This window comes from Sorex fumeus, unplaced genomic scaffold, assembly GCF_029834395.1.
Source record: "Sorex fumeus unplaced genomic scaffold, SorFum_2.1 ptg000233l, whole genome shotgun sequence".
Lineage (NCBI taxonomy): Eukaryota > Metazoa > Chordata > Mammalia > Eulipotyphla > Soricidae > Sorex > Sorex fumeus.
In genome coordinates, this window is record NW_026606290.1 from 2,350,738 (window position 1) to 2,377,565 (window position 26,828).

Consider the following 26,828-nt stretch of genomic DNA (forward strand, 5'->3'; position numbering starts at 1 on the left):
TTTATTTATTTTTTTCCTGGGACATGCAGATCGTTTTACCTCTGTGGAAGGAGGTGAAAGACGGATCATTTGGATTTTCCTTTTCGTCTTTCGTGTCCGCTAATTTTGGCCGCCGCGCCCAGGCGTTTCTCGGCGGGAGGCAGGCTTTTTGACCCTCCCGGCGCTCCGGCGCCGGCCCCGCCCCACCCACTCGCCCCGCCCACTCGCCGCGACCTCCGGGTGCCCGCACCCATGGCGAGCCTGCTGCCCCGCGCCCTGCGCCCCTGGCGCGCGCTCCGGGGGCCCGGCGGGCTGGCGGCTCGGGGCGCCCGGAGACCGGCGCCTGGGGCCGCGGCCTTGGCTCTCGCCCGCGAGGTGCCCTCCCGAGCCGCGAGCCTCGGCGCCGCCCCGCTCTACCCCGAGCACATCCCCACGTCCCCGCTGCAGAAGGCGCTGCTGGCCGCGGGCGCCGCGGGCATGGCGCTCTACGACCCCTACCGGCACGGTAAGGCCGCCGCGCCCGCGCCCGGGAGCCGGCCCCGTGGCCCCTTGACCCGTGGGTACCCGGGGCGTGGGCCCGGCCGGGCACCCCAAGTCTCACTTGCACCCAGGAGATTCCCGAGGCTCGGGTCTGAAGTTGCCCGGGTGGGGAGGAGCACGAGGAAGGGGCGTGTCGTTGCGGTTCTCTGTTTTTGAAACTGTTTCCTCCCTGGGCCTCCTCTTTTGAAACTGTTTCCACCCTGGACCAAAGCTGCCGCAGCGCGGTCCACAGCGCTCAGCTCCCTAGAAATTAAACGTTCTGCTCGATCACTAGCAACCTAGCGCCTGGCCCCGTGGAAACGCGCAATACATTTTTAGTTGCGTGTAGGAACGGGACATCGTTCTCCAGTGCCCTTCTCGCCCTGCCAGGTTTCTTAGTTAATGATTTGCCTTTTGGGTTACACCCGAGGATACTCCAGGGGTTATTTCTGGTTCTTCACTCGGGAATTACCCCTGGAGGACCATATGGGATGCCGGAGATCGAACGTGGATCCCCCCCCCACCACCCCCGTGACAAGGCAAACGCCCTCCCCACTGTTCTATTGCTCCAGCCACAGCCCTTGCCAGATTTAAGGATGGAAAGTATTTGATCCTAATAAAAAAATGTCATGCTAACCGTTCACAGAGCACTTATTCTGGCGACTCCGCTACACTTTTGTTTTTTTTGGGGGGGGTGGGGATATGGTAGGTGGAGTAAGGGGGGAGTTGAGGTCGTACCTGCTAGTGCTCAAAGCTTACTTGTGGCTCTGTGCTCAGGGATCAAACCCCTGGTGATGCTGGGGATTGAACTTGCATCTTGCTGCATGCAAGGCGAGCACCGTAGCGAGCCCTCAGGCCACTGCTTCAGTGGGTGATGCTCTTGACTTCCTCAGCTGATCCTAGAGAACAGCATTCACTGCACTTCACAAAGGAGGGCATGGAGTCTGGGAAAGGTGAAGCCCTTTGCACAACATAACCTGGAGAGCGATCACCCCGAACCTTGATGCCACACTGTCATGCCATCACCCCATCTGTCACAACTCCCTGTTGGGACAATGGGTGTGAAAGTGGTTTCACCCCTAAGAGCCGTTCACTGCCCCCTCCCCAAGTGACTGAATGACCTTAGTGAGAGTCACTGATTTCTTGCGGAGCCCAGGGGGTCCTTCCCTGCTTCAGGGTGTGGGCAGCTGAGCGGACTGCCCCCTAGGTCCAGTTCTTTCCCCCGGCTTTGCCTTTCAGACATGGTCGCGGTGCTGGGAGAAACCACGGGACTGCGAGCCCTGAAGGTGCTCCGGGAGAAGATGAGGGGGCACCCAGAGGGCGCCCAGATCCTGCAGTAGGTGCTTGGTGTGCGGGGCGGGGGTGGGTGGGCTCAGTCCTCTGGGGGATCTATGGCAGCTCCATGAGCATCATTCATGGCGCTGGCTGTGGTGTGGTACCCTGGCTCTTGCCTTCACTGAGCTCTCAGTGCTGTGACTTCCCACCGGTCTTTGTGGTTCTTTTTGGCGCCTCATCGCCTGTGGCTTGATTGTGCCCTGCAGGCCTGACCTTACCTTGAGTTTGCATACTGATTGGGGGCCCTTTTAGGTGCTCAAGGGGCCCCAGAGGCTGCAGCCCCAGCAACACTCGGCCTGGAAGGTTTGACAGTTTAGTGCTCAGCAGCTGGCCCTACTCAGGCCTGGGGATGTTGGACAGGGCCACTAGAGGGGTTCTTGGGGCCCGGGGGTGGGGGTAGGGGGGTGTGACACAAAGCTGGGGATGTGGAGCTCAGGTCCTTGTGCAAGCCAGGCAGGTCCCCTGGGCCCCTGGGCTGTCTCCGGAAACCAAGCCTGTAGCTGGTGTCATCCCTGCCATCCCCGCTAGCGGTCAGAGCCCCATGGTGATTTGGGGTGCCATGGCTCCCTTCACCTCTAGGTGGGCCTCGCCCCTGCTTTTGCTGCACCCACCTTAGAGCTAACTTTCCCCTTCCACCTCGCAGGGAGCGTCCCCGGATCTCCCTGTCCACCCTGGACCTGGCGAGACTCCGCAGCCTCCCGGAAGGCTCGTTGGGCCGTGAGTACCTGCGCTTCCTGGATGAGAATGTGAGTTTCCATGGCGGAGTTGGGCAGCGTGGGGAGCTGTCAGAGACACAGCCCCGGCCATCCACCGGGGTGGGTGGTGCCCATCCGCCTGGTGCCACGCTTTGTGGCTTTCCTGGGGGCTGGCAGAGGTGCCGGGAATCTGGCTGCACACGGCCTGTTGGCAGCATTTTTTAGACTCTTACCGCTTGCTGCCGCTGGCTCCGGTGTCACCCGCCGAGTCCTCCCCGAACCCGAGCCCATCTGCTCCGTGCCTTCCCCCTTCCAAGAGATGCGCAGAGCAGTTTGCCAGCTCACCGGGTTTGCACAGTCAGGACCGCTGGAGGCCAGTGTGGGTTACGCCCGTCAGGGCCGCAGCGCTGTGTCCCGGCCTCAGCCCCAGACTCAGGACAGGGACGCGGAGCCTCAAGCACACGGACGCGCTGAACTCATTTGTTGAACATCTGCCCTGTGTCCCTGCTGTCACCCATGCCAGGGAGATAGCGGGGTGTCAGACGTGCTCCCGCACCACAAATCTTGGGTTCAAGTTGGACAGGTGGATGACAAAGCCAGAAAATAAGGAAATGCTCATAAATCCTATCAGGGCCAGGGAGAGTCGGGTGGTGGAAAAGCCTTACCCTCGCAAGGCCATGAGTGAGATCCCTGGCACCACATAACCCTGAGCACTGCTGGGAGTAGCCTTCTTAAAAGGAAAAAAATTCAGGCTGGAGAGATAGTACAGTGGGGAGGGCGTTTGCCTTGCACACAGCTGTCCTTGGTTTGATCCTGGGCATCCCTTATGGCCCCCTGAGCACTGTCAGGAGTGATCCCCGAGAGGGAGCCAGGAGTAATCCCCGAGCATCGCTGAGTGTAGCCCCCTCACAAACAGACAAAATTTCAGGGCGAGAGCAATAGTCTAGTGGGTAAGGTGCTTGATTGGCATGTGACTGACTCCGTTCAATCCTGGTTCAATCCCCAGCATCCCATATGGTTCCCTGAGTCCCAGCAGGGGTGGTTCCTGAGGGCAGAGTTAGGAGTAACCCCCCCCCCCCCAAGCAGGTCTGACTCCATCTTGTCCTTTCCAAAGTTCCAGCGCCAGGGAGATCGCTCCAGGGTCAAAGCATAGGTTTGATCAGTCCCCAGCACCGCTGCCCCCAAGCACCCGGCAAAGACCGCAAAAGCACAAAGCCGAACCCAGAAGGAAGGGAGAGACAGCACATATGGGCAGGCTCAGGGCTCAGGGCTCCCGCCCTGCTGACTTCCTTCATACCGCTGGGGCTGCCCCCCAGAACCAACGAACAAAAGTTCTGGCAAAATATGTGTCACATGTGCTTGGGCTCCCCAATTTAGGATGTTGCAGCCAGCAGAGATCCCATGGGCTGGCCCTTGCCCGGCGTCCACTCTAGAAAGACCCTAGACCAATGGACCCTTCTCTCAGGGAGATCCCTGAGGACACTTGAAGGATGAGGAGTGGCCCCCAGGAGTGAAGGGAGGCAGGGGAGCTGGGGGGGGGGGAGGGAGAGTACAAGGTTATCACAATCCCAGCATTGCAGAGTCCCCAAGCACAGAGCCAGGAGTAGCCCTGAGAACCCCCGGGTGTAGACCAACGCTTTCCCCCAACCCACTTCAATAAAAGGGAAAGCCAGGCTCAGGCGGGGGCTCAGGGCATAGCACCCGCCTCAGTTGGGGGAGGCCCAGGGCCATCCCTGCCAGGTGCCAGTGCCCCAGTGCCCTGGAGACTGAAGCCGGAGCGGGACTGGGGCTGCCAGGCCCAGCCCTGCGGCTGTAGAGGAGACGGTTGTCTCTTGTAATAGGAGCAGGAAGAATCTCAGTGGGTTTGGAGCAGGACCGTAACCTGATCTGATTTTTTCTGATTTTAGATATATTTAAAACAACTTTTTTTTAATCCTCCTTTTTTTTCTAGATTGCCCTCTAGGACCTTTTAAAAGCCAGCCCTGTGCTCAGGACGGTCCTAAACAGGGGGGCATTGCTGTGGGCTCCACTGTAACCTGATCTGATCCGTCAGAGGCCATTGGACTCCATTCGTTGCCCGCCTAGTAGTACTCGCCCAGTGCTTGGCCAGTTCAGGCTCTCCTGCCGTGGGACTGGCCCCGCTGGAGGAGGGCCACAGTGGGCAGAGGGGACTTCGGGCCAGCACAGGGGGTTCCCCTGGGCACCCTGGACCTGGGGCCGGCTGGCTCTTGGTGGTGGGTGTGTGTATGTGGTGTGTATGTGCAGTGTGTGTATAGGTGCAGTGTGGATATGTTATGTGCAGTGTGTGTGTGTGTGTGGTGTGTATGTGCAGTGTGTGTATAGGTGCAGTGTGGATATGTTATGTGCAGTGTGTGTGTGTGTGTGCAGTATGTATATGCAGTGTGTGTATGTATATAGTGTGTATATGCAGTGTGTGGCACGCAGTGTGTATATGCAGAATGTGTGCAGTGTGTATATGCAATTTAGTGTGTGTGTCTCTGCAGTGTGTGTGTGTTTGTGTGTGTTGGTGCTGACAGTACCCCTGTGAATGTCAACACTCCAGCTGTCTCCCAGACACTAAAGGTGACCCCAGGGGGGCTGACAGTCACTGCTCGAGAAGGTTCCTGTCCCTGAGGCCTGACCTGCCCCCACGCCCTCTGATTCACCTGTGAGCTGAGCCGCCCCCGTTCTGCCCGGCTGGCACTGCCCCTGCTCAGGCCCGTGGCTGGAGGCGGTCTCCCCGGTGCAGGCCTGGCCACTGCCTGAGAGGTTGCCACACAGCGGCCCGGGAATGCAGAGGAGCACCTGAGTCCCTCCGGAAATGTAGGCCAAGGTTCCCAGGGCGGCGGCCACCCTCCCTGAGGCTGACCCAGGGAGGGACGAGTGTCATCCTGTGATGACCTGGACTTGAGTTCCGGCCCTCCCCGGGCCTCGTCTCCTGAGCCTCCCTCCTTATCTGATGGCTGGTCCTGGCACCACCTCCAGCCCCGTTGGGACCTACTGGTTCCTGACGGGTGTGGGTGCGGTGGACACGACCGAGCTCCCAGTACTGTGTGCCCCTTAGCCCGCATCCGGGCGGGTCTTCCTCCATGAACCCCGCTGTCTCCTCGGGCCTGACAGTCTGCGCAGAGTGCACACGCGTGTGGCTTCAGAAACGCCCCTCCTGTTGGTTTCCACAGGGTGGGGGTCTGCCCATCAGCTCCGGGGCAGCGGCCCCTGCAGCCCCATAGGCTCCATGTCCCCCAGCTTTGGGGCTATACAGCCACATTCTTGCTTGCAGCGGGCAGGTGAGGGTAATGGTTGGCATTGCAGCCTGGCATAAGGAACTCTCCCAGGACTCGCTTTGGGCCTCTGGAACCGGAACCCTGGATTTACCCAGGCATCTGGGAGGCCACAGTGAGCACAAGTTACCTCGATTGTCCCAGGCCCACGGTGGGCCCCTCACTCCACACAGAGAGGAGAGGAGAACTGTGTGGTGTGTGTGTGTGTGTGTGTGTGTGTGTGTGTGTGTGCGCGCGCACGCGTGCACGCACATGTGGCAGTGGTTTCAGTCATACCTGGCGAATACCCAGGGATCCCTTCTGAGATATGGGATGCTGAGGACTGAATCCTGGTCAGCTGCAGGCTAATGCCTTAATCTGTACTCTCTCCAGCCCTAGTTGTTTTCTTTTTGGTTTGTTTGTTCTGTTTTGGGGCCACATCTAATGATGCTCATGGCTACTTCTGGCTCTGCTCTCAGGAGTCACTCCTGGCAGTGCTGGAGGGGCTGTCTAGTTGTGTATGGTGTGTGTGTTGGGGGGTTGCATGCAAGGCTGACACCTTTCCTGCTATACGATCTCTCTGGTCTCTGGCCCTTTTGTTGTTTTGTTTCTTTTCTTTTATTACCCCTGGAGGTTCTCAAGGGTTACTCTTAGCTCTGTGCTCAGGAATTACTACTGGCAGGCCCAGGGGACTGTATGGGGTACCAGGAGTCGAACCCCAGTTGGCTATGTGCAAGGCAAACACCCTCCCCACCATGCTGTCGCTGCAGCCCAAAGGTTTCTTACAGCTACCTGATTTGGGGCTCGAGGCCAGCGTGACTTCCGTGTGGGCACCATCACATTTTGAGACTCAGACCCTACCCGGCCTTATTCAGTGCAGACCATACAGGGACGCTCCTGCCATGGCGGCAAGGGGGATGGGTGTTGCCCAGTGACAGTGAGCGGGAGCCGGCTATGAGGGGGCCCTGCTCGGCCTCAGTAGACCTGGAAGGAATTCTATTTTTAGTTCTTATTTGGGGGCTTCACCCAGCAGTGCTCAGGGGCCCTTCCTGGCTCTGTGCTGGGGGACCCTTGCATTGGAGGCAGGGATGGAACCCTGCTGCGTGCAAGGCAAGCCCCCCCAACCCCCTGCTGTCCTGTGTCCCTGGCAGATGTGGGCGTTGGCAGGCCGGGGGTGAGGGGTGTCCCAGTACACCACGCTCCTGCCCGAGGGCACCCCCGTGGCCGGTATGGGCCATGTCGGGTCCCCAGAGATTTGGGGGGGTGGGTCGGGAATTGGGGCAGGGGGGACTGTGCTGCCCGTGGAAGAGGCCAAACGGGGCTTTGGGGGTCAGAGGGTCTCCCCAGACACCCGCGCGCCCACCCGATTCGTGGATGACGAGGAGCTGGCCTACGTGATCCAGCGGTACCGGGAGGTCCACGACATGCTGCACACACTGCTAGGGATGCCCACCAACATGCTGGGTGAGTCACCCCCGCCCCAACCCCGTCCGGCGTGGGGTACGCAGGGTCCAAGGGGGGGCAGGGCTGGGCATGTGGAGGCTGGAGGAGAGTGGGGGGGTCCTTGAGGCTCCCACTCTCCTCCGGCTGCTGCCTGGGCCCCCCACACTCACCCCTACCATCCCCCAGGGGAGATCGTCGTGAAATGGTTCGAGGCCGTGCAGACCGGGCTGCCCATGTGCGTCCTGGGAGCACTCTTCGGCCCCATGCACCTCAACGCCCCGTAAGTGCTCTGCGGGGCGTGCAAGGGAGGCCAGGCTAGGCCGGGCCAAGCCAGCGTCTTCCTGCTCAACCCCCAGCTCTGCGGTCAGTGGGGCTCAGAGGCCAGCCTGGCCATGGTTGTAAAGCCGGGCCATGCACAGGGCGCTCAGCCCGTGGGGTGTCGGGCAGGGAAGGGGGTGTCTTGCTTGCTTTCTGGAGTTGGGGGAGGTTCCCTCGCTTGAGGAGGGTTTGCTCTAACAGTCTAAAGGGGCACCTGGCTGCCAGGAGCTGGGGTTCCGGGGGTGGGAGCCACCCGCCTGTCCCAGCCGTCACCCCGTCTCCTTGCCCTAGGAACCTGCGCGTGCTGGTCTCCGAGCTGATCCCCTGGGCCGTGGCCAGCGGCCGCCGCGCGCCCTGTGTCCTCAACCTGTACTACGAGCGCCGCTGGGAGCAGCCCCTGAAGGCACTGCGGGAAGAACTGGGCATCGCCGACCCCCCCTGGACCCCCAGCGCCGGGCCCCACCCCTGAGGCCCACCTGGCCACCTGTTCTTCCATGCTGGACCCCGCTGGGCCTCTCTCCTCGTCACGGAGCTCCTGGACTTCAGGAGAACCTCGTGGGACTAGAAGTTGGCGGTCTGACAAGGACTGAGGGTGTCCGGCCCCCTCCTGGGTGCCAGGGGGTCCTGAGTGCTGGGAGGGCTCCCCACCTTCCACTGGCCTGAGAAGCAAGGGGGAGCCATTGAGTGTCCCCCTGGGAATAAAGGGCGCCTGTCTACACATCTCTCTGCACATCTGTCTGCTCTTCCTGCCTGGGCAAAACACAGAGCCCCCCTTTTCCAGCAGAGCAACCTGCCCTCTCTGAGCCCATCTCATCAGGGCAGGGAGGAAAAGTGCGTCCCCCCTCGCTCCATGGGGCTGTGGAGGGCCGTGGCACGGCTCCTGAGAAGCAGGGAGGAGGGTAGGTGTCTTTGGCTGTGGTCTGGGCTGCAGGTGTGTTTGGAGGTGGCCGCTCGGCATCTTCCAGGTTAAGAAGTGGGGGACACGCATGCTCCCAGAGGGAGTGGACGCCCAGAGACATGTCCCAGATGGCCCAGCCTTTCATGTTCTAGGGCCAGCACGTAGGCCCCAGGTGGGTGCGGAGTTGTCCAGGAGCCCAGCCCGGCTCTCCTGGGCCTCTGTTTCCCCGCCAGCCGCCAGGGCTTGATCACCCTTAAGAGGATGCTCATGGGCGCGCTATGCCGTCCCTGTCAGCCTGCGTGCATTTGGATGGTGTTGGTGGGACGAACACGGGGAGTGGGCTGTGTGGTAGGCTGTGCGTCCAGTGTTCCAGGAAGAGGATTTACCCAAGGAAGGTGCTGAAAAGCCGCCTAGGGTCTTGGTAGGCTGGGCTGGGGCGAGAGCGCTACGGTGATCCTAGTGTGATGGGAGTGAGCCCCGAACAGCACTGGGTGCAAGTGGAAGGTGAAAACCGAAAAATAATCAATCGAAAAGGGGCAGGAGGGCTGGAGAGAATATAGCAGGGAAGGCACTTGTCTTACACGCAGCTGGCCTGGATTGGACCCCCGGCACCACATATGGTCCCCTGAGCCCTGCCAGGAGTGATCCTTGAGCACAACGGCCAGGAATGAGCCCTGAGCACCACCAGGTGTGACCCAAAAATCACTATCAATATCACCCCATTGCTTGATTTGCTCGAGTGGGCCCAGTAACGTCTCCATTGTCCCTGTCACGTGCTAGTGTAGCCCGATGACATATAGGGGGCTCCTTCAGGGTCAGGAGAATGAGGACCATTCACTGTTACTGTTTTTTGGCATATCGAGTACACCACGGGTAGCTTGCCAGGTTCTGCCGTGCGGGCGGGATACTCTCGGTAGCTTGCCGGGCTCTCCAAGAGGGATGGAGGCTTTTGGGGCAGCCGCTAATCACCTTTACAGGTGTTGCCAGTCGGGCATATATGCGGGTATGATACTCTCAGTAGCCTGCTGGGTTCTCTGAGAGCGAGAACTAGAGAATAAGAGGATTTGTGGCCGCATGCTTCCGGGAGCTTGGTTTTATAGTCTCTGGATCCTGGCCACTGATGGGGTTACACGGCACTTGGTGGGTGTAACTGTCTAGCTACTGGAAGATGGGGGATCTGGGTGGAGGAGGCGCAGTCCCGAACCGAGCAGGCTTGGAAATCTCAGCCCCGGGTCCAGCACACCTGGGTTCTTCTGCCGGTTCCTTCATGTGTGAGGCTCGTCCAAGCATGTGGAGAGTGGTCTCAGCATGGCTTTGGCTGGGTCCCGGAGGACCCAAAAATAAAACAAAAATGGGGGTCGGATATATAATACAGGGATTCAGATTTACCTTGCGTGGGGCTGATCCCCATCCCAGCCCTGGCATCACACATGGTCCTCTGAGAACCATCAGAAATGACCCCCAAGCACAGAGCTGGAAGTAGCCTGTGAGTACCCCCAGATGTGGCCCAAACCCACCCCCTCAAAAGCAAAAGGACCCCAAAACCAAATGGGCAGGTGTTGGGTTTGTCACTAGTGGAACAGGCTGACCCAACAGTCGACACTCCCCAGCCAGAAACCCAGAGAATGAATCTCCATGCTCAGGTCTCAGACTACAGATGAGGACCCTGAGTTGCCCCAGGGGAGCAGAATCTGCCCAAGGTGCTGCCCAGACATGCCTGACTGGGGTGAGGGAAGGGTACCCCTGGGAGAACCCACACATTCTGGTGGGGTGCAAGTTCCTGTTTTCCATTGTGGCCAACTGGACCATAAGCAACTTGAGGTTTGGGGGTTTGGTTTTCTTTTGTTTGTGGGTCACACCAGCAGCACTCAAGAGACCTCCTCAGTGCTGGGGATTGAACCTGGGCTCTAGCAGGCAAAGTCTGGGACCCAGCCCGGTGGGCCATCTCTCCAGCCCAGCACCTTGGTTACTCTGGGGGCAGAGGGCTCCCTTGCAGTGCTGGGGCCAGCGGGGCTACCCTGGGCAGTGCTGGGGCCTCATGCACGCCAGGCGTTTGCCACAGGTTATAAGCAACCAGACGGTACTAAGGCTGGTTCCGTCTCCTGCCCTCTTCCCCTCAGGCTGGCCAACTGTCCAGTGGGGCTCTGCTGTGGCCTCACCAACATGGACAGCCGGCGGGTGTGGGGGGAACGGCAGGGAGCCTCTTTGCTACTCCAGACCCAATTGCCTGACCTCAGGCATTATATGGCTGTCACCATGTTTAGACCCACAGAGGAGTTCGGAGCCGGCAGTTCACTCTGTTATCAATCACTCACCCTTTCTGTGCTCTGGCTGCTGGCTGTGTATCTAATCAGAGATCATGGGCACAGCTAGAACTTGATCCTACGTGAACTCTGGCCACTGAGTCTGGGAACCACGATTGCTGTCAGGTCATGACTGCACAACCTTTCTACAATTCACTTGGTGTCCACCCGGTGGCTTGGGGATGTCGCCGAGATCAGATAAGCAATGGAGACTTTGGGGCTGCAGCCATAGTACAGCGGGGAGGGAGTTTGCCTTGCATGGGGCCAACCTGGAGTTTGATCCCCGACATCCCGTAGGGTTCCCTGAGCCCCAACCAAGAGTGACTCCCGAGTGCAGAGGCAGGAGTCAGCCCTGAACATGGCTGGGTGTGGTCCAACAAAACAAGAAAAAGGGAAATGGAAATGTTCAGGGCCAGGGACGTGGCTCAAGTGGTGAAGCACATGCTTGTGTTCTGCAGAGCCCTGCGGCGCTTGTGGTCTGGACCAACCCCCAGTGCAGTGTGGCCCCCACGAGCATCAGTGGCAATGGGAGGGGCTTGGGGGGAAAAAAAAAGATGGGTTAGAGAGAGCTCAGGGGCTCAGTGTATAGACGTGGCGTGCTGGAAGCCCAGGTGTGATTCCTGGTACCACATAATGCTCTGAGCACTGCCAGGAGTGACCCAGAGCACTGAGTCAGGAGTAGCCCCTGAGCCCTATGGAGGTCACTGTCACTGTCACTGTTCTCCCGTTGTTCATCGATTTGCTCGAGCGGGCCCAGTAACGTCTCCATCATGAGACTTGTTGTTACTGTGTTTTGGCATATTGAATACGTCACGGGTAGCTTGCCAGGCTTTGCCATGTGGGCGAGATATTCTTGGTAGCTTGCTGAGCTCTTTGGGAGGGGTGCAGGAATCGAACACGGCTCGGTCGGGCTGGCTGCACGCAAGGCAAATGCCGTACCACTGTGCTATCACTCCAGCCCGCCTATGGAGGTATAACACAAAAACAACAAGTACACATATAGAGGACAAAGGAACAGGATGGTGGGCAGGGCCCTTCGTTGCACTCAGCCCACCCAGGTTTGATTCTGAGCCCCCCGCTCCCCGGGAGTAAGGCCCAAGCACTTCCAGTTGTGGCCCCAAACCAAAAAGAAGTAAAATGTTGGCGTGAAATTTGCTTTCCGTTTTTGTTACTTTGGGGCCACACCCAGCCCCGTGCTGGGGACCGTGTGGTGCCAGGGATCAAACCTGGGCCTCCTGCATGCAAAGCGGGCGCACCGGACCTTCAAGCCGTCTCCCCAGTTCAAGAAACTTTGAACTTTTTGCTTGGGAGTGACACCCAGCTATGCTCAGGGCTTTCTTCTGGCTCTGTGTTCAGGGATTACACCTGACAGGGTTTGGGGATTGGACCCAGGTCAGCCGCATGGAAGTCCAGCGCCTGCCCCACTGTCCATCTCTCCAGCCCCAGAGATTCTGAACTTTGAGCTGAGCAGCTGCCCACGCCTGTTGATGCAGAGGGCTGGTCCCCTGAATGGAGGGCCCAGGGGAAGGAGGAACATTCACTCATCCAGCTCCCCCAAAGGCCGCATCGGCGTTCTAGGAAAGAGAGATCCAAATCCTCATCGGACTAAAATCTCGTTTTTAATCCCACTGAATAGCCACACCACCCCTCTGCCCCTTTTAAGGGCTCTACTGGACTAAGGGATTAGGTTCTATTTCAGGGCCAGAATGCCAGCACGTTGGATCCTGGAGGGACCAGGGCCGGAAGCGGTCCCAGGGCAGGGCAGGGCGGACACGCGAAGGCACAGACTCACAGGTTAACTGGTTTGCACACAGGCAGCCGTGATCAGAGGTCAAAGGTTGCCCCATCTCTGCTTCTTGTATCACCAGGTGTCTGGTACGTACAAGATAACGCGATGATGGGTAAGAATCCCTCCTGCGTGCTAACTTTATGGTGGTCTCAGCCCTCCTGCACCCGATCAATGACCTGACAGAGGTGAAAACAAACAAACAAAACAAAACAAAATCCCGCAGCCGTTCTGCTGGTTCCTGGCAGAATCGGCCTCCAAGCTCTGCATGCCCACACCCAGATGGGCCAGGAGCCCGGCACCCTATCAGCGGGCGCGCACGGCCAGATGGCAGGGTCGCCCCCGGGCACACCTCTGCCCCCCACCCCCACCCCCGGCCTGGGCGTGGCGCGGCGCCGGTGCCAAGCTCGGCCGGGTCCGGGCGCGCGGTGCGCAATCTCCGCGGCCGGGGCGCGCGCGAGCACGGTGCGCGCGGGGCGCGCGCGGGGCGGGGCGGGGGTCCCGCGCCGTGGGGTGGGCGCGCGGACTACAAGTCCCGGCGTGCCGCGGGGCGGGCGGCCGCGGGCTCTGCGACTCGGGCGGCCGGGCAGGAGGCGCGCGAGGCGGTGCCGCGGGCCGGCGCGGCCGGTTTCGGCGCAGGCGGCGGGGGCGGAGCGGCGGGCGGGGCGCGGGGCGCGGGGCGCGGCGGGGCGGCCGGGCCATGCAGGGCCCGGAGCGGGCGCGGCGGGGCTGAGAGCGGCTCCGCAGCCGGGCCGCATCGGGACGGGCGCCGCGCGGCGGGGCCGACGCCGGTGAGCGGGGCCGGGCCGGGCCGGGCCGGGGCGGCGTTGGGGGGCGGGGGGCGCCCTGCGCCTGCTCCGGGCACGGGCATCCCGCCCGCGGCCGCCACCTGTCTCCGGGGCCGGGGGGGCGCGCGGGGAGCGCGGGCCACGGACCCGCGGCCGGGGAGGGGGTCGGGGGCGCGGGTGTGGCCCCAGCCGGGGCGGGGACGACGGTTGCGGGCGTCGGTGGTCCAGCGCTGGGCGCGATCGCGCGGCGGACCCGCTCCCGCTCCATCCCGCCCGTGACCTTCAGCCTCCCCCCAAGCCGGCGGAGCGCGGCCGGCGCCTCTGCCCGGGCCCCGAGCGCCGCGGCGGGGACCGGGAAGGCGCCCCGCAGCCCGGCAGGGACCCCCAAGCCCCGCGCCCCCCGCCACGGAGCCCGACGCGGCGGCAGCGGCGGCGGCGCCGGGAGCCGCCCGGAGGGGCGCGCCCTCCCTCGCCTTGCGCCCCCTCCCGCGGGCACCTTCCCCCCCACCTGGGCGGTCACCTCTCCGCACCTCGCGCCCGAACCTGTTTGCTCGGTCGCCCTCTATGGGCCGCGCGGAGGCACGGCGCTGCCCTGCCTGGGGCGACAGCGAAGTGGGGACCCCTTCCCACCACGGGGACCCCTTCCCCACCACGGCTGGGATATGGCCGGTGGTCCCCAGCATTTCCCTGTGCTTTGGGTGGGCAGCCGGGCCGGGGCTCTTGTGTTGGCGCCGCCCAGCCCTGTCCAGGCCACTAAAATGCCCGGGAGGACAAGGCGGCTCCCAGTCCGGACTGGAGAAGTCTTGAGTGAGGGTATCCGTGTACCCATTCCGGAGAGGGGAACAGTGAGGCCTCAAGTGCCCGAAGGGACTTGCCCGAGTCCCCGGGGAGGCACAGTCATGTGATCTTGGGGCTCGAGCCTCTGAACTCACACCTGGAACAGTGGTTGTGCACCTGAGGCTCTTGCTGCAGTCGGGCAAGAGGACCGGGTCAGGAGGGCGAGGTCTGATGGGATGTGGACCTCTGGGGGTATACCCAGGCATCTCGGGACTCACCGAATAACCTGTGTCCACAGGCCACAATGCTCCTCGGGGCCTCTCTGCTGGGCCTGGTCCTGGTCTCCAGGCTGGTGCTGAAACTGCCCTGGACCCAGGTGGGCTGCTCCGTGCTGCTGCTGTACCTGGGCTCGGGCGGCTGGCGCTTCGTGCGGGTCTTCGTCAAGACCATCCGGCGCGATGTCTTGTGAGTATCTTCCTGGGGTCTCCCGTGCCGCTCTGGGCTCGCGATGCCCCAGCCAGCACCCCTTCCCCAGACCAGACCCTTAGCTGGGCCATCCTGGGCCCCCCTGGGTCCCCAGATCCCGGCTTCCGTTTCAGCCCCTGACCTTGGTCCCTGGGGTCTCCGCATCCCTGGTCACAGTCTCATGGTATTGGAGCCCTAGCACAGCAGAGAGGGCACTTGTCTTGCCTGCCGCCAACCCGGGTTCGATCCCCAGCCTCTCCCATATGGTCCCCTCTGAGCACCCCCAGGAGTGATTCCTGATTGAAGGACCAGGCAGAGAACCCCTGGTGTGGCCCAAAAGTGAAGAAAAAAGGCTCACGGATTCTCCCTAGCTGGGCCTGGGGCTTCTGGTTGCATGCCGCTCAGCGGGTTCAATCTCCGACGCCCCTCCCTCCCTCGGGTCATCCGAGCCTGCCTGGAATGATCCCTGAGCACAGAGCCAGGAATAATGCCCTGAACACAATCAGATATGGCTCCCCAAAAGATACAAACCTGGTTTAGTGACCTGGGCTCGACTCTGCTCCCCAGGCATGTGAGCTGCCTGGAGGCCTGTCTCGCTGATGCCAGTGGGCACCACGGGGGGCGGGGGGGGGAGACCGAGGGCGTGGAGGGCAGGAGCGAGTCCAGCTCCAAGCAAACGTCTGGGTGAACCCCAGAGAAAGGCTGTTCCGGGCCAGAGTCCTCACCGGCTCGGGGGCTGGGAAGGGGACCACCAGGTCTGCACGTGCGCCCAGGGCCACCTTGTCAGGGAGCAAAGGTGGGAAGCCCGAAACAGGCAGTGCCACAAGTGGGGGACACAAGCACAGTGACCCCCCCCCCCCGCCCCCAGAAGAGGCATCTCAGCACTGACCACTGAGCCAGTTGCAGGAGGAGGTTCTGGGCAGCCCCGTAGGAAGGGGCCCCCCAGGGCCCCCCAGGGGAGCCTGGAGCACAGAGCAGGTGCCGGGCAGGGCCTCATGGAGGGAACGGTTGTTGGGCTGTGTGGCTGTTTCACGAGCGCGGCAGAAAGCCAAAGAGCATCAGCTGGTGGAGGCCGGGAACGGGGGTTCCAGGGGTCAGAGTGGGCAGGGGCGGGGCGGGCTTAGGGGGCAGCTGCTGAGATTCCTCAAATGTATTGAACGTCTGTCTCAGCCAGACACTGAGTCACCCTCAGGATAAGGAGGTGGCCAGGACGCCCGGGATGGGGGGGGCCCAGACAAAGGCGGACTCGTTCTTTTCTTTGCCATGGCCCTGGGGGCTGGGCAGCCGTGGGTGGCCCCGAGCTCGGCCCAGTGTCCTGCAGCAGGACTGGACAGCAGTGGGCTCCACAGAGTTCAGAGGCCACCAGGGCGTGAGCCCCCGGGGCCCCAGAGTTCCAGGGTTCCGGGCTCAGCTTGAGGGCTGGCGGATAGAGTGCTTGCTGGCGTGACCCCCACCCCCCAAAAAAGGCCCAACCCCATCCACCCGAGGGGGGGGCCCGGGTTCGGCTGCAGCAGCCCCCTCTCCCCGCAGCGGCGGCATGGTGCTCCTGAAGGTGAAGGGCAAAGTGCGGCGCTACCTGCAGGACCAGTCCACGGTGCCCGTCCTCTTCGCCAACACCGTCCGGCGCCACCCTGACAAGACGGCCCTGATCTTCGAGGGCACCGACACCCACTGGACCTTCCGCCAGCTGGATGAGTACTCCAGCGGCGTGGCCAACTTCCTGCAGGCCCAGGGCCTGGCCTCGGGCGATGTGGCCGCTCTCTTCATGGAGAACCGCAACGAGTTTGTGGGCTTGTGGCTGGGCATGGCCAAGCTGGGCGTGGAGGCGGCACTCATCAACACCAACCTCCGGCGCGATGCCCTGCGCCACTGCCTCACCACTTCCCGGGCGCGCGCCCTACTCTTCGGCAGCGAGATGGCCCCAGGTGAGCCGGGGGGTCGGGGGGCACACGCCGAAGGCTGGAGCCCGGGAGCCCGGCAGGCGGTTTGGGCTCCCACAGGTCAGCCCGAGATGCCAAGAATGGAGCCTGCGGCCCTGCCTCAGTTTCTCCTGGAGCTCTTACCTCCGAGCCCCTGCAAAGAGGCTTGATGAGTCCCCCCGCCTGGCCCCTCCCTGCCCGGGGCATCTCTCCCCACCTGTGAGTGGGCATCTGGGCATAGCTAGGGGCTCCCTTCCCTGCTCTCCTTTCCCTGGGCTGACGAGCGGTGGGGGTGGAGGGCAGTGCTGGCCCGGCCGCAGTGGGCAGCTCAGTGTTTGAGGACACGGAGGGTCAAGGGGGCGGGGGTGGGGAGGCGCTGTCCTCAGGGCTTGGTGCTGGACGCCAAGATTCGATCCCAGGCTGCCCCGCAGTGGCCTGGTGCGTGTCCAAGCGCTGCCGTGGGGTGTGGGGGTGCTGGGCAGCGAGGGAGAGGCCTGCGGAGGAAGTGGGCCCCAAGCCTGTGCCTGGGTGGGTGAGAATCTGGGCCCTCTGGGCCCAGGGCCTGTGAAGATGGCACAGATTGCCCAGGGCCCGCGAAGGGGGCGGGGGGGGGGGTGCGTCCCAGCCCTGTGGCAGCCTGTGCCCCAGCACCACCCGGGGAGCCTGAAACTTTGCGAGTGGCCCTGCCCCCCCATACTGCTGGGGACAGCCCAAATCCCAAAACCAAGTCCCCACGCTGCAAGGAGGCCAGAGGGGCTGCATGGCCCCCGGCCGCCATGTCCTCCTCATCTGTGAAATGGGCCGTGGCGGGCAGGAACGGAACCCCTCACCCTGCGGCTGGCGGGTCCTGCGTCCACCAGGCTGACCTGTCTCTATCTCCCCCGCAGCTGTCCTCGAGATCCAGGACAGCCTGGACCCAGCGCTCGGCCTCTTCTGCTCGGGCTCCTGGGACCCCAGTGCCGTGCCCAGGAGCACACAGCACCTGGACCCCCTGCTGGAAGACGCCCCCAAGCACCAGCCCAGTCGCCCCAACAAGGGCTTCACAGGTGGGCCCAGGGCAGAGCCCCTATCTCCTCCGGCCTGGCCGCTAGGCACTCTCGTGTGCTTGACTGGGGGTCCCCCTCCACTTCCCCTGGGGTTGCCTGCGCTGCGGGACAAGCCCCTGCACTGCCACGGGCTCCGGCTCATGCCTCTGTTGTACAAACATTCCTTGGTGACCAGTATGGGTGCAACCCCGTGGGACCAGGGGGTGGGGGTGGGGGGGACTCTGCTTGGCCTGAGTTGCAGCTGGGCTGAGAGCTCCCCACCCTTCAGCTTGCCCCCAGGGTGCAGCGGGACTCCCAGGAGTGGGGCTGAGTCCCCGAGTTGGTGTCAGGCTCTAGGCACCCCCCGCCCCCGTCAGCCACGATCTTGCAGGGGCCGCTGGTTCCATGGCAGTTCGGGGCCTGTGGTGGAGAGTTTGGGGAGTTGGTGTGTGGCGGGAGCGCCTCGGGGGCTGTCCTTGGCCCTGTCCCCGCAGCTCCTCTGGGTGTTCTGGTAGCCACTTGCGGGAAGACCCCCCCCATCTCCGCCCCAGCAGCCCGTGCTCCCCTGGGGAGCACCACCCAGGTGAAGAGTGCACCCAGGCATGCCTCAGTGAATCCCAGCGAGCCTCTGGCATGATGCCCGTCTGCGGGTGGGACAGTGAGCAAAGGCCAGGGGATGGGGTGCTGGGGTCGGGAACAGGGCAGCCAGCCCACCTCACCCCTTCCGGGGCAGCCTCTGCCCCCTGTGAGGTGCCGGGTGCTGGGGGGAACGTGCCAATCTGCTGGGGGTGAGGGGTGCTAAGGAGACGGACAGGCTGGCCGGGGGGCGCTCGAACAGCGCCACTCGCTGCAGCTTGAGCCCCCGCTCTCGGCCTCGGCGCTTCACCTGGGGTTCCTGGGTGAACCTTCTCCCCTGGACCTTGTGCTCAGGCCTGCTTGCTGGAGACCTCCCTGGTGATCCCCTGGACTGGGCAGAGCCTGGGGGGTCCGGGAAATGGGGGTTGAAGGGACAGATGCAGGTGCTCACCAGGGCCTAGCCCCCTGTTGGGTCATCAAGACAGGCTCCCTGGAGGAGGTGTGATGGCGGCACACATAGACGTTGTCTGTCCTGACCCAGCTGCCCCACCCCACCCCGTCTGTTTCCTGCAGATAAGCTGTTCTACATCTACACGTCGGGCACCACGGGGCTCCCCAAGGCCGCCATCGTGGTGCACAGCAGGTAGGAGGCAGGTGTGTGTGTGTGGGGGGCGGCCAGGGAACCCTCCCTCCCACCCCTGCCGCCCACAGGTGCCCACTCTGCCTCTGGCCCGCAGGTATTACCGCATGGCCGCGCTGGTGTACTACGGCTTCCGCATGCGGCCCGACGATGTCGTCTATGACTGCCTGCCCCTCTACCACTCGGCAGGTGACCGGCCCCCGCCCCCTCATCCCCACTCCGTGCTGGCAGCCGGCAGCTCAGTCCAAACACAGGGGCTTTGGGCGGCCCCTGATGGCTGCGCCCTGAGCTCCAGACCAGTTTCAGTTTGCTTGCCGCCAGGGTGGGCCTCGCCGCTCGTTCCATGCCATGGCGGTGAGGGGTCACGTGTCCGAGTGTTGGTCCGAGGGCCTCCCCACCCCTGTGACTGGGATGGGCCCCAGAGTGTGATCACAGCAGACAGGCGCGGGGGAGGCGGCGGGGAACAGCCCACTGTTGGGCTTCCCGGAGGAGGAGTGTCAGGACAGGCTACCGGAAACAGGTCACCTGGGTTTCCCCGCCCCCGACCGAGGGTGACATTCCAGGAAGGGGAGCAGGAGCTGAGGGTCAAAGCCAGCTTCCTGGGGGCTGTCGGGGAGAAGTTGCCGAGCCCCCATAGGTGCTTCGAGTGGCAGTCGGGCTAGACGGGGAGGCCCTGGGGGAGGTCCCAGCTGCTGACCCCCGCCCGCCCGCCCGCCCATCCACCCGCAGGGAACATCGTGGGCATCGGGCAGTGCCTGATCCACGGCATGACAGTGGTGATCCGGAAGAAGTTCTCGGCCTCACGCTTCTGGGATGACTGTGTCAAGTACAACTGCACCGTGAGTGGCGGGGGTGGGGGGAGCTGGTACTGCTGTGACCCCCGGAGGGAGCCCCTGTCCTCTGCGGGTAGCCCCCCACACACAGCCCAGGGCCAGCCTCACGCCAGTGCCCCCATCCCCAGATCGTGCAGTACATTGGGGAGCTCTGCCGCTACCTCCTGAACCAGCCGCCGCGGGAGGCAGAGACACAGCACCGCGTGCGCATGGCGCTGGGCAACGGCCTCCGCCAGTCCATCTGGACCGACTTCGCCAGCCGCTTCCGCATCCCCCAGGTGGCCGAGTTCTATGGGGCCACCGAGTGCAACTGCAGCCTGGGCAACTTCGACAGCCAGGTGCGGCAGCCGGGCACAGCCGGGCAGCAGGCGGGGCGAGGACAGTGGCGGGCCGGGCGGGCAGCTGGGTTGGCGCAGGGCCAGCCACTCGCCAGGTGGCGCGTGGCTGCATCCGGCCCTTGACCTTGGCAGGTGGGCGCCTGTGGCTTCAACAGCCGCATCCTGTCCTTCGTGTACCCCATCCGGCTGGTGCGTGTCAACGAGGACAGCATGGAGCTGATCCGAGGGCGCGACGGCGTCTGCATTCCCTGCAAGCCAGGTCTGTGCGGGGGCCGAAACCGGGGCTCAGAGGCGGGCGAGGCCTCAGGAGGGCAGGAAGCTGTGGGGGTACGGGGGAACGGGGGGGGCCTTCTCTGGCCAGTGGCCCCTGGCCGGCTCCTCCCTCAGGGCGCTGAGTCCTTCCTTCACTTGCCCACTCGCCCCCGTGTACCCATTGGCCGCTCGTCAGTCTGTCCTTCCATACACCCTCCGTCCCTCCGCCCTTCTACACCCCACTCATGTCCGTCCGTCCATCCATCTGTCCGTCCGTCCATCTGTCCACCCATCAGCCCGTTTCTCCACCGTCTGCCCTCCAGCCGCCAGCTTGCCCGCCATCCATTCATCCCTCCCTCCCTCCTGCCCGTCTGTCCCTCCACCAGCTGTCTGGCAACAGCGAACATCCGCCTCCCTGCCCACCCACCACGCGTCCATCCCTGCGGGTTTGTGTTGAGGACCTCAGGTCCTGGCCTGGCCCAGCCCTCAGTTCTGGCCCCCACCCCCAAGCCTCAGCCCCGGCACTTGCAGATGGAGCAGGTGACAGCCCCACCTAGGGGCCGTCCTGAGGATTGCGGGCTGCGGAGATGCCTCGCAGGGCTCTGGACTGGAGCGCCCGCCGGGCACACTCAGGGGCCCAGGTTGGTGGCCTGACCTCCCAGGAACCGCCGGGCAGAGCATCACTGGGGACACCCCCCAAAGAAGAAGAAACCCATAAAGCTTAGAACAAGGAGATGATTCGGAATGATGGCACACAATTCCCAGCACCTCTCCGGACCCCCCGAGCCCCGCAGGGGTTGGTCCTGCTGCTGCTGAGCATGGGCACTGGGGAGACGCCCCTCTAAAGACGTCCCTTTAAGTTAAAAAGAACAGGGACTGGGGGGGGGGCTGGAGCGATAGCACAGAGGGTAGGGCATTCGTTTGCCTTGCGTGGCCAACCCAGGTTCAATTCCCATCATCCCATATGGTTTCCTGAGCACTGCCAGGAATAATTCCTGAGTGCATGAGCCAGGAGTAACCCCTGAGCATCACCCGGTGTGACGCAAAAAAAAAAAAAAAAAAGAACAGGGAGGGGCTGGAGCAATAGCACAGCGGGTTGGGCATTTGCCTTGCACGAAGCCAGCCCAGGTTTGATTCCCAGCATCCCATATGGTCCCCCGAGCATCACCAGGAGTGATTCCTGAGTGCAGAGCCAGGAGTAACCCCTGTGCACCACTGGGTGTGACCCAAAAGGCAAAAAAAAAAAAAAAAAGTCAAAAATAACAAAAGGGCCAGCCAAGTAATATAGCAGCGAAGACCCTTTCCCCATCCAATCTGCACAGGGTCCCCAAGTCCCTCGGGGAGTAAGCCCCAAGCACTGCTGGGTGTGGCCCCCAGACCAAAAAACAAAACAAAAAAAATGGAAACGAAAATAAATAACAAGGAGCCACAAACCTTGAGCAGAGGCACGCCCGGGAAGTGTCGCCCGGCCAGCTGCCCTCGCCATAGGGTCCCTTAGGTTTAGAGCTTCATCCTCCAACGACTCCCCTCACCCCCACCCCAGATGCTCCCCGGAGCCTGGGACACCCGGGCAGGGAAACTCAGTGTCGAGGAAACTCTGAGCACTGTGGGATGTCCAGGTGCAGAGAGCATGGGGGGGCGGTAGAGGACACCTGACCCCCCCCCTCCATCCAGGTGAGCCGGGCCAGCTAGTTGGCCGCATCATCCAGAAGGACCCCCTGCGGCGCTTCGACGGCTACCTCAACCAGGGCGCCAACAACAAGAAGATCGCCAGAGACGTCTTCAAGAAGGGAGACCAGGCCTACCTCACGGGTGGGTTGGGCACTGGGGGGACGGGGGGCACGGGAGGAAGGAACCCCCTCCCCCCCATTCCTACCTCCTGACTGCCCGGCCCACGCCTCGTGTCCCCTCCCCCCAGGTGACGTGCTGGTGATGGACGAGCTAGGCTACCTGTACTTCCGGGACCGCACCGGGGACACCTTCCGCTGGAAAGGCGAGAACGTGTCCACCACCGAGGTGGAGGGCACCCTCAGCCGCCTGCTGGACATGGCCGACGTGGCGGTGTACGGCGTGGAGGTGCCAGGTAATGTGGGGGCACGGGGTGGGGTGGGGCCACGGGGAGACACCCCCCCCATCCTCGGGACACGGGCCTGCCCCTCACCGACCGGCGCGCCTGTCTTTGTCCCCAGGAACCGAGGGCCGGGCGGGCATGGCTGCCGTGGCCAACCCCGCGGGCACCTGCGACCTGGAGCAGTTTGCACAGGGCCTGGAGAAGGAGCTGCCACTCTATGCGCGCCCCATCTTCCTGCGCTTCCTCCCCGAGCTGCACAAGACAGGTACGGCCACACCTGGGACCCCCAGAGTGCCGGAGCCGGGAACCACCGCGCGGTCATTGGCCCGGGAGAGGCAGGGCCAGTGCTGTCCTCCGTCACCTCCTCAGTGGCCCTCAGTGGGCAGGGAGACCCTGGCCCCAACCTCCCTGCCCCTCTCCCCTGCCTCTGCTCCAGGACACAGCCCCAGGGAGCCCCCAGACTCAGAGCTCCTCGAGCACTGGCCAGTAGCTCTGATTTCCTCCTGCCCAGGAAGGGCCGGAAGTCAGCCAGGCTCGGGTTGGCTGCAGAGACACCCACCCACCCCCACCCCGCAGCCCCTGAAAAATCTGCCCTGGGCTGATTGAAAACAGTGCTCATTGGGCCAGAGAGATAGCACAGGGGGGAGGGCGTTTGTCTTGCACGTGGCCGGCCCAGGTTCGATTCCTATGGGTTTGATCCCATAGGGTCCTCCAGCACTGCCAGGAGTAATTCCTGAGTATAGAGCCAGGAGTAAAACTCCTGAGCATTGCTGGGTGTGACCCAAAAAAGAAAAAAAAAAGTCCTCAATGAAGCCATACCACAGCAGTAGGGCATTTGCCTTGCACACAGCCATCCTGGCCAACCCAGGTTTGATTCCTCCACCCCTCTTGGAGAGCCCGGCAAGCTACCGAGAGTATCTCGCCCGCACGGCAGAGCCTGGCAAGCTACCCGTGATGTATTCGATATCCCAAACACAGTAACAACAAGTCTCACAATGGAGACGTTACTGGGCCCGCTTGAGCAAATCGATGAACAACGGAACGACAGTGCTACAGTGCTATAAGGAAGCCAGAGGAATCATACAGGGGTTAGACGCCAGCACTGCGTGCGGGGGACCCCCCGGTCCTCAGCACCGCAAGGGTCCTCTGAGAGCCAGGATTGCCCCTGACCACTGGTTTTGGTGTGGCCCCAAAATCAAACAAAAAGTCAAGGGATTGGAGAGAGAGGACAAGGGGTAGAACACTTGCTTTGCACGCAGCCCCCCAGATTCAGCCCCCAAGCCCAGTATGGTCCCCCCGGGTGCTAGGAATGACCCCTGGGTGCAGAGCCCTGAGCATCGCCTCCTGCGCCCAGCATGGCCTCGCTCGGGTCCATCTGGGGCTGCCCGGCCGGTGGCTGTGGAGCAGGTGACGCACGGCCAGTGTGACCCGCAGCGGAGTTAGAGACTGGACTAATTTTGGTCTATCTGGGCTTTGGGACCACACTCAACCCCTGCTCAGGGCTCAGCTCCGGCTCAGTGCAATTGGGGTTTGTCCCGGCAGTTCTGGGGCTCGAGTCTGTGTCCCCTGCCTGCAAAGCGGGGTTCAGCCCACTGAGTCACTCCCCACCCCAGCGTCACCCCACCTTCTGCCCTCCCTCTCCAGCCCCTCTGCTGTCACGGATCCCCGGCCATGCTGGGCCCCGGCACTCCCAGGATGCCTGGGCCTTTTGGGGCAAGGCTGGTTCCAGGGCGTTCCAGGGGTCTTTTTTTCTTTTTTGGGTCACACCCGGAGATGCACAAGGGTTACTCCTGGCTCCGCACTCAGGAATTACCCTTGGCGGTGCTCAGGGGACCCTATGAGATGCTGGGAATCGAACCCAGGTTGGCCGTGTGCAAGGCAAACGCTCTACCCGCTGTGCTATCTCTCCAGCCCCCAGAGTCTGGGGTCCTGTACAGTCGGTTCTGCTGGGTGTTCTTAGGTGAAGGGTCACACTCAGCCAGTGCTCAGGGGCCACTCCTGACTCTGTGCTCAGGGCGACCGTATGTGGCGCCGGGGATCAAGCCCGGGTTGGCCAAATGCAAGGCCAGCGCCTCACCCTTGTCCTGTCTCTCTGGCCTCTGCCACGTACTCGACCCTGGCCCCAGCCCATCCCAGTTTTTCCTACCTGGAGCACAGCCCTGCCTGCGGCCTGAGATATTGACCCAGCGACGTGTTTTCTCAGACGGGCCGGTGGGATGGTTGGACGCTGCCAGTTTCGGAGCTGGACATTGGCAAACACAGGGGGTGGCCTCTGGGGCTGTGACGTCAGGGGGTACCTGGGACCAGCAGGGCCCGCGGCCTCTGACCCCCCTTCTCCCGGCCCCCCAGGGACCTACAAGCTGCAGAAGACGGAGCTGCGGAAGGAGGCCTTCAACCCGGCCGTGGTGAAAGACCCGCTCTTCTACTTGGACGCCCGGAGGGGCCGCTACGTGCCGCTGGACCAAGAGGCCTACGCCCGCATCCAGGCCGGCGAGGAGAAGCTGTGAGGCCCGCGGCCACGCCACACCAAAGCAGGCAGGGCCGGCTCTCCCCCAACTGCCAGTGACTCACTGCCGCTTCTCCCCGCCCCCAGGGGGGGCTTTCTGTGAAAGCCAGTGGCCGAAGTGATGTCTTGGGGACCCTCCTGGCAAGGCCCCCGGTGCACCCCAGGTGGAGACTGACTGGCCCCAGAGGCCGAGGCCTTGGGTCTGAGCAGGGGGGGCGGCGGATCACCAGGCTCTTCCCGAGCGGGGAGGCCCAGCACCGAAGCCCCCAGACTCAGGAAGCTGGCAGAGTGGGGGGAGGGGCCGGTGGCCCACAGAGGGTCCTGACCCCGCCCCCAGCTGCTCCCCGCACCCCCATGTCCCTCCGCCGGGTCTGCCGCTCCCCAGCCCATCACCCCCATGGCCACCAGACTGTCCCGCGGGCCGGGCCTCCGTGCCGGTGGGTCTGTCCCCACCGCCGCCCCCATCTCAGGCCTGGCCTGGCAACAAGGAGGGGTGGCAGGCACTCAGGGGCCAATAAACTCTGCCTTGACCCCCAGCCTGTGTGCTGCGCCTGCTGCCCCCCCCCCCCCCGCCCTCCCCCTCTTCCCTGGCCCGGATTTGGATTTGGAGGGACGGCAGAGACCTCACAGGGCCCCCAGGAGCCGGTGGCTGTGTGCAAGGGGCTGTCATTGAATGGAGGGACCTGGGAGGAGCTTTGAGGGGGGGCGGCCGCTGGGCTAGGACCTTGTGTGGGACCTTATCTGGGACCGCAGGAGGGTCACTGGGCTCCCCCAGCAGAGGCCCTGGCCCCGCCGCCTGTGGCCGGCACTGGCCTGCCTCTATCCTGCCTTGCCGTCCCGCCAATCAGCTCCCGGGCAGAGGTCACTGAGGCGTGCAGAGCGGAGCGCCTCCATTCCACGCGTGCCTGCCAGGGCAACTGTGGGCCACACCCTGGGCAGCCGCGGACAGTGTGGGTGGAGGGGGAGGGGACGGGGACGGGGAAGCTGGGGTGCCCCCTAGGGGAGGGGCGTCTAATCTGGGGCCTCGCTGGGGAGGGGTGGGGACGGTCAGGGCTGCTGTGTCCGGGAGTGGCCAGCAGAGGGCGTGCGGCGCCTGAAGAATCCCATTCCGGCCACGGGCGCAGGAAGGCTTCGTCTGCGATCCGGGTCCACCCCTGCAAGCACTCAGACTGGAGGACAGACCTCCTAGGGGTCTTTGAGGGGCTTCGAAGGGGTTGTGAGGGATGGAATGTTTGGCTTTTTTCTTCTCGTGTTTTTTTTTTCTTTCTGGGTCACACCCAGCGATGCTCAGTGGTGACTCCTGGCTCTGCACTCAGGAATTACTCTTGGCGGTGCTTGGGGGACCATTTGGGATGCCGGGGATTGAACCTGGGTCGGCCGCGTGCAAGGCAAATGCCCTCCCCGGTGTGGCCCTTCTTTTCAGTTTTTTGGGCCACACCCAAAAACGATCTCAACACCTGGCTCAGGGACCAGTCCTGGTGGTTCCCGGGAGACAGTATAGGGGTGCCAGTGATTGAACCCAGGCTGGCCATAGTTTGGCTTTGTGTCCTAAACTCTTAGTGGTGAGTGGTCTCCAATGCGAAGGGGTCCCTCTAGGATGGACACAGCTCCCCAAGAGGCGATACAGGGCAGTGACCAAGAGCACCCACTTGGTAGGGAAGAGGGGACAAGCGCAGTGAGCTGGAACTTTGGCCTTTTGCGGGGTGGGGGACTCCACTTCAGGGGTCACTCGTGACTGCCCAGTTGGACTGTAGGTGGCGCAGGGCTTGGAATAGGTCGGCCGTATGCAAAGCAAGCACCTTACCCACTGCAAACCCAGAACACCGGTTTTAGAGACAGAAGACCTGGATCCGGTCCCCAGCACAACATGGTCAACCGAGCACTGAATCAGGAGTTGGTTCTGACTCCGGCAGGACCAGTCCCTAAGACGGCCACGTGTCTCTCCAAAACCAAAGTTCCACTGCGTTCCGATCCCTTTTGTCTAGCTGAGCCTGTAATCAGAAGCCCAAATCCCTGCCTCAGTGCCTGTGATGGAGCAAGAGTGGGGTATGATCAGGTATGATCACCAGGCCTGCAGCTGAGCCCTGGTCAAGAGAGTGGGG

The 26,828-nt window shown here is 63.0% G+C and overlaps 3 protein-coding genes across 3 annotated transcripts in view; all 3 read left to right on the forward strand.

Moving 5' to 3' along the window:
- Positions 1–26,828, forward strand: part of SWI5 (SWI5 homologous recombination repair protein) — an 80,884-nt gene that overhangs the window by 34,897 nt on the left and 19,159 nt on the right. The gene's annotated exons all lie outside the window — the stretch shown is intronic.
- On the forward strand, positions 212–8,260 carry COQ4 (coenzyme Q4). Its single transcript, XM_056108817.1, has 6 exons — positions 212–484; positions 1,738–1,834; positions 2,477–2,579; positions 7,123–7,252; positions 7,418–7,511; positions 7,841–8,260. Exons 1-6 carry the CDS (start codon positions 232–234, stop codon positions 8,016–8,018), a joined length of 855 nt encoding a protein of 284 aa, XP_055964792.1. The 5' UTR covers positions 212–231; the 3' UTR covers positions 8,019–8,260.
- On the forward strand, positions 13,226–24,956 carry SLC27A4 (solute carrier family 27 member 4). The gene is made up of 13 exons (XM_056108786.1): positions 13,226–13,327; positions 14,400–14,566; positions 16,097–16,491; positions 17,373–17,531; positions 18,660–18,729; positions 18,824–18,915; positions 19,456–19,565; positions 19,688–19,897; positions 20,030–20,156; positions 21,824–21,961; positions 22,068–22,232; positions 22,339–22,485; positions 24,570–24,956. Exons 2-13 carry the CDS (start codon positions 14,406–14,408, stop codon positions 24,725–24,727), a joined length of 1,932 nt encoding a protein of 643 aa, XP_055964761.1. The 5' UTR covers positions 13,226–13,327; positions 14,400–14,405; the 3' UTR covers positions 24,728–24,956.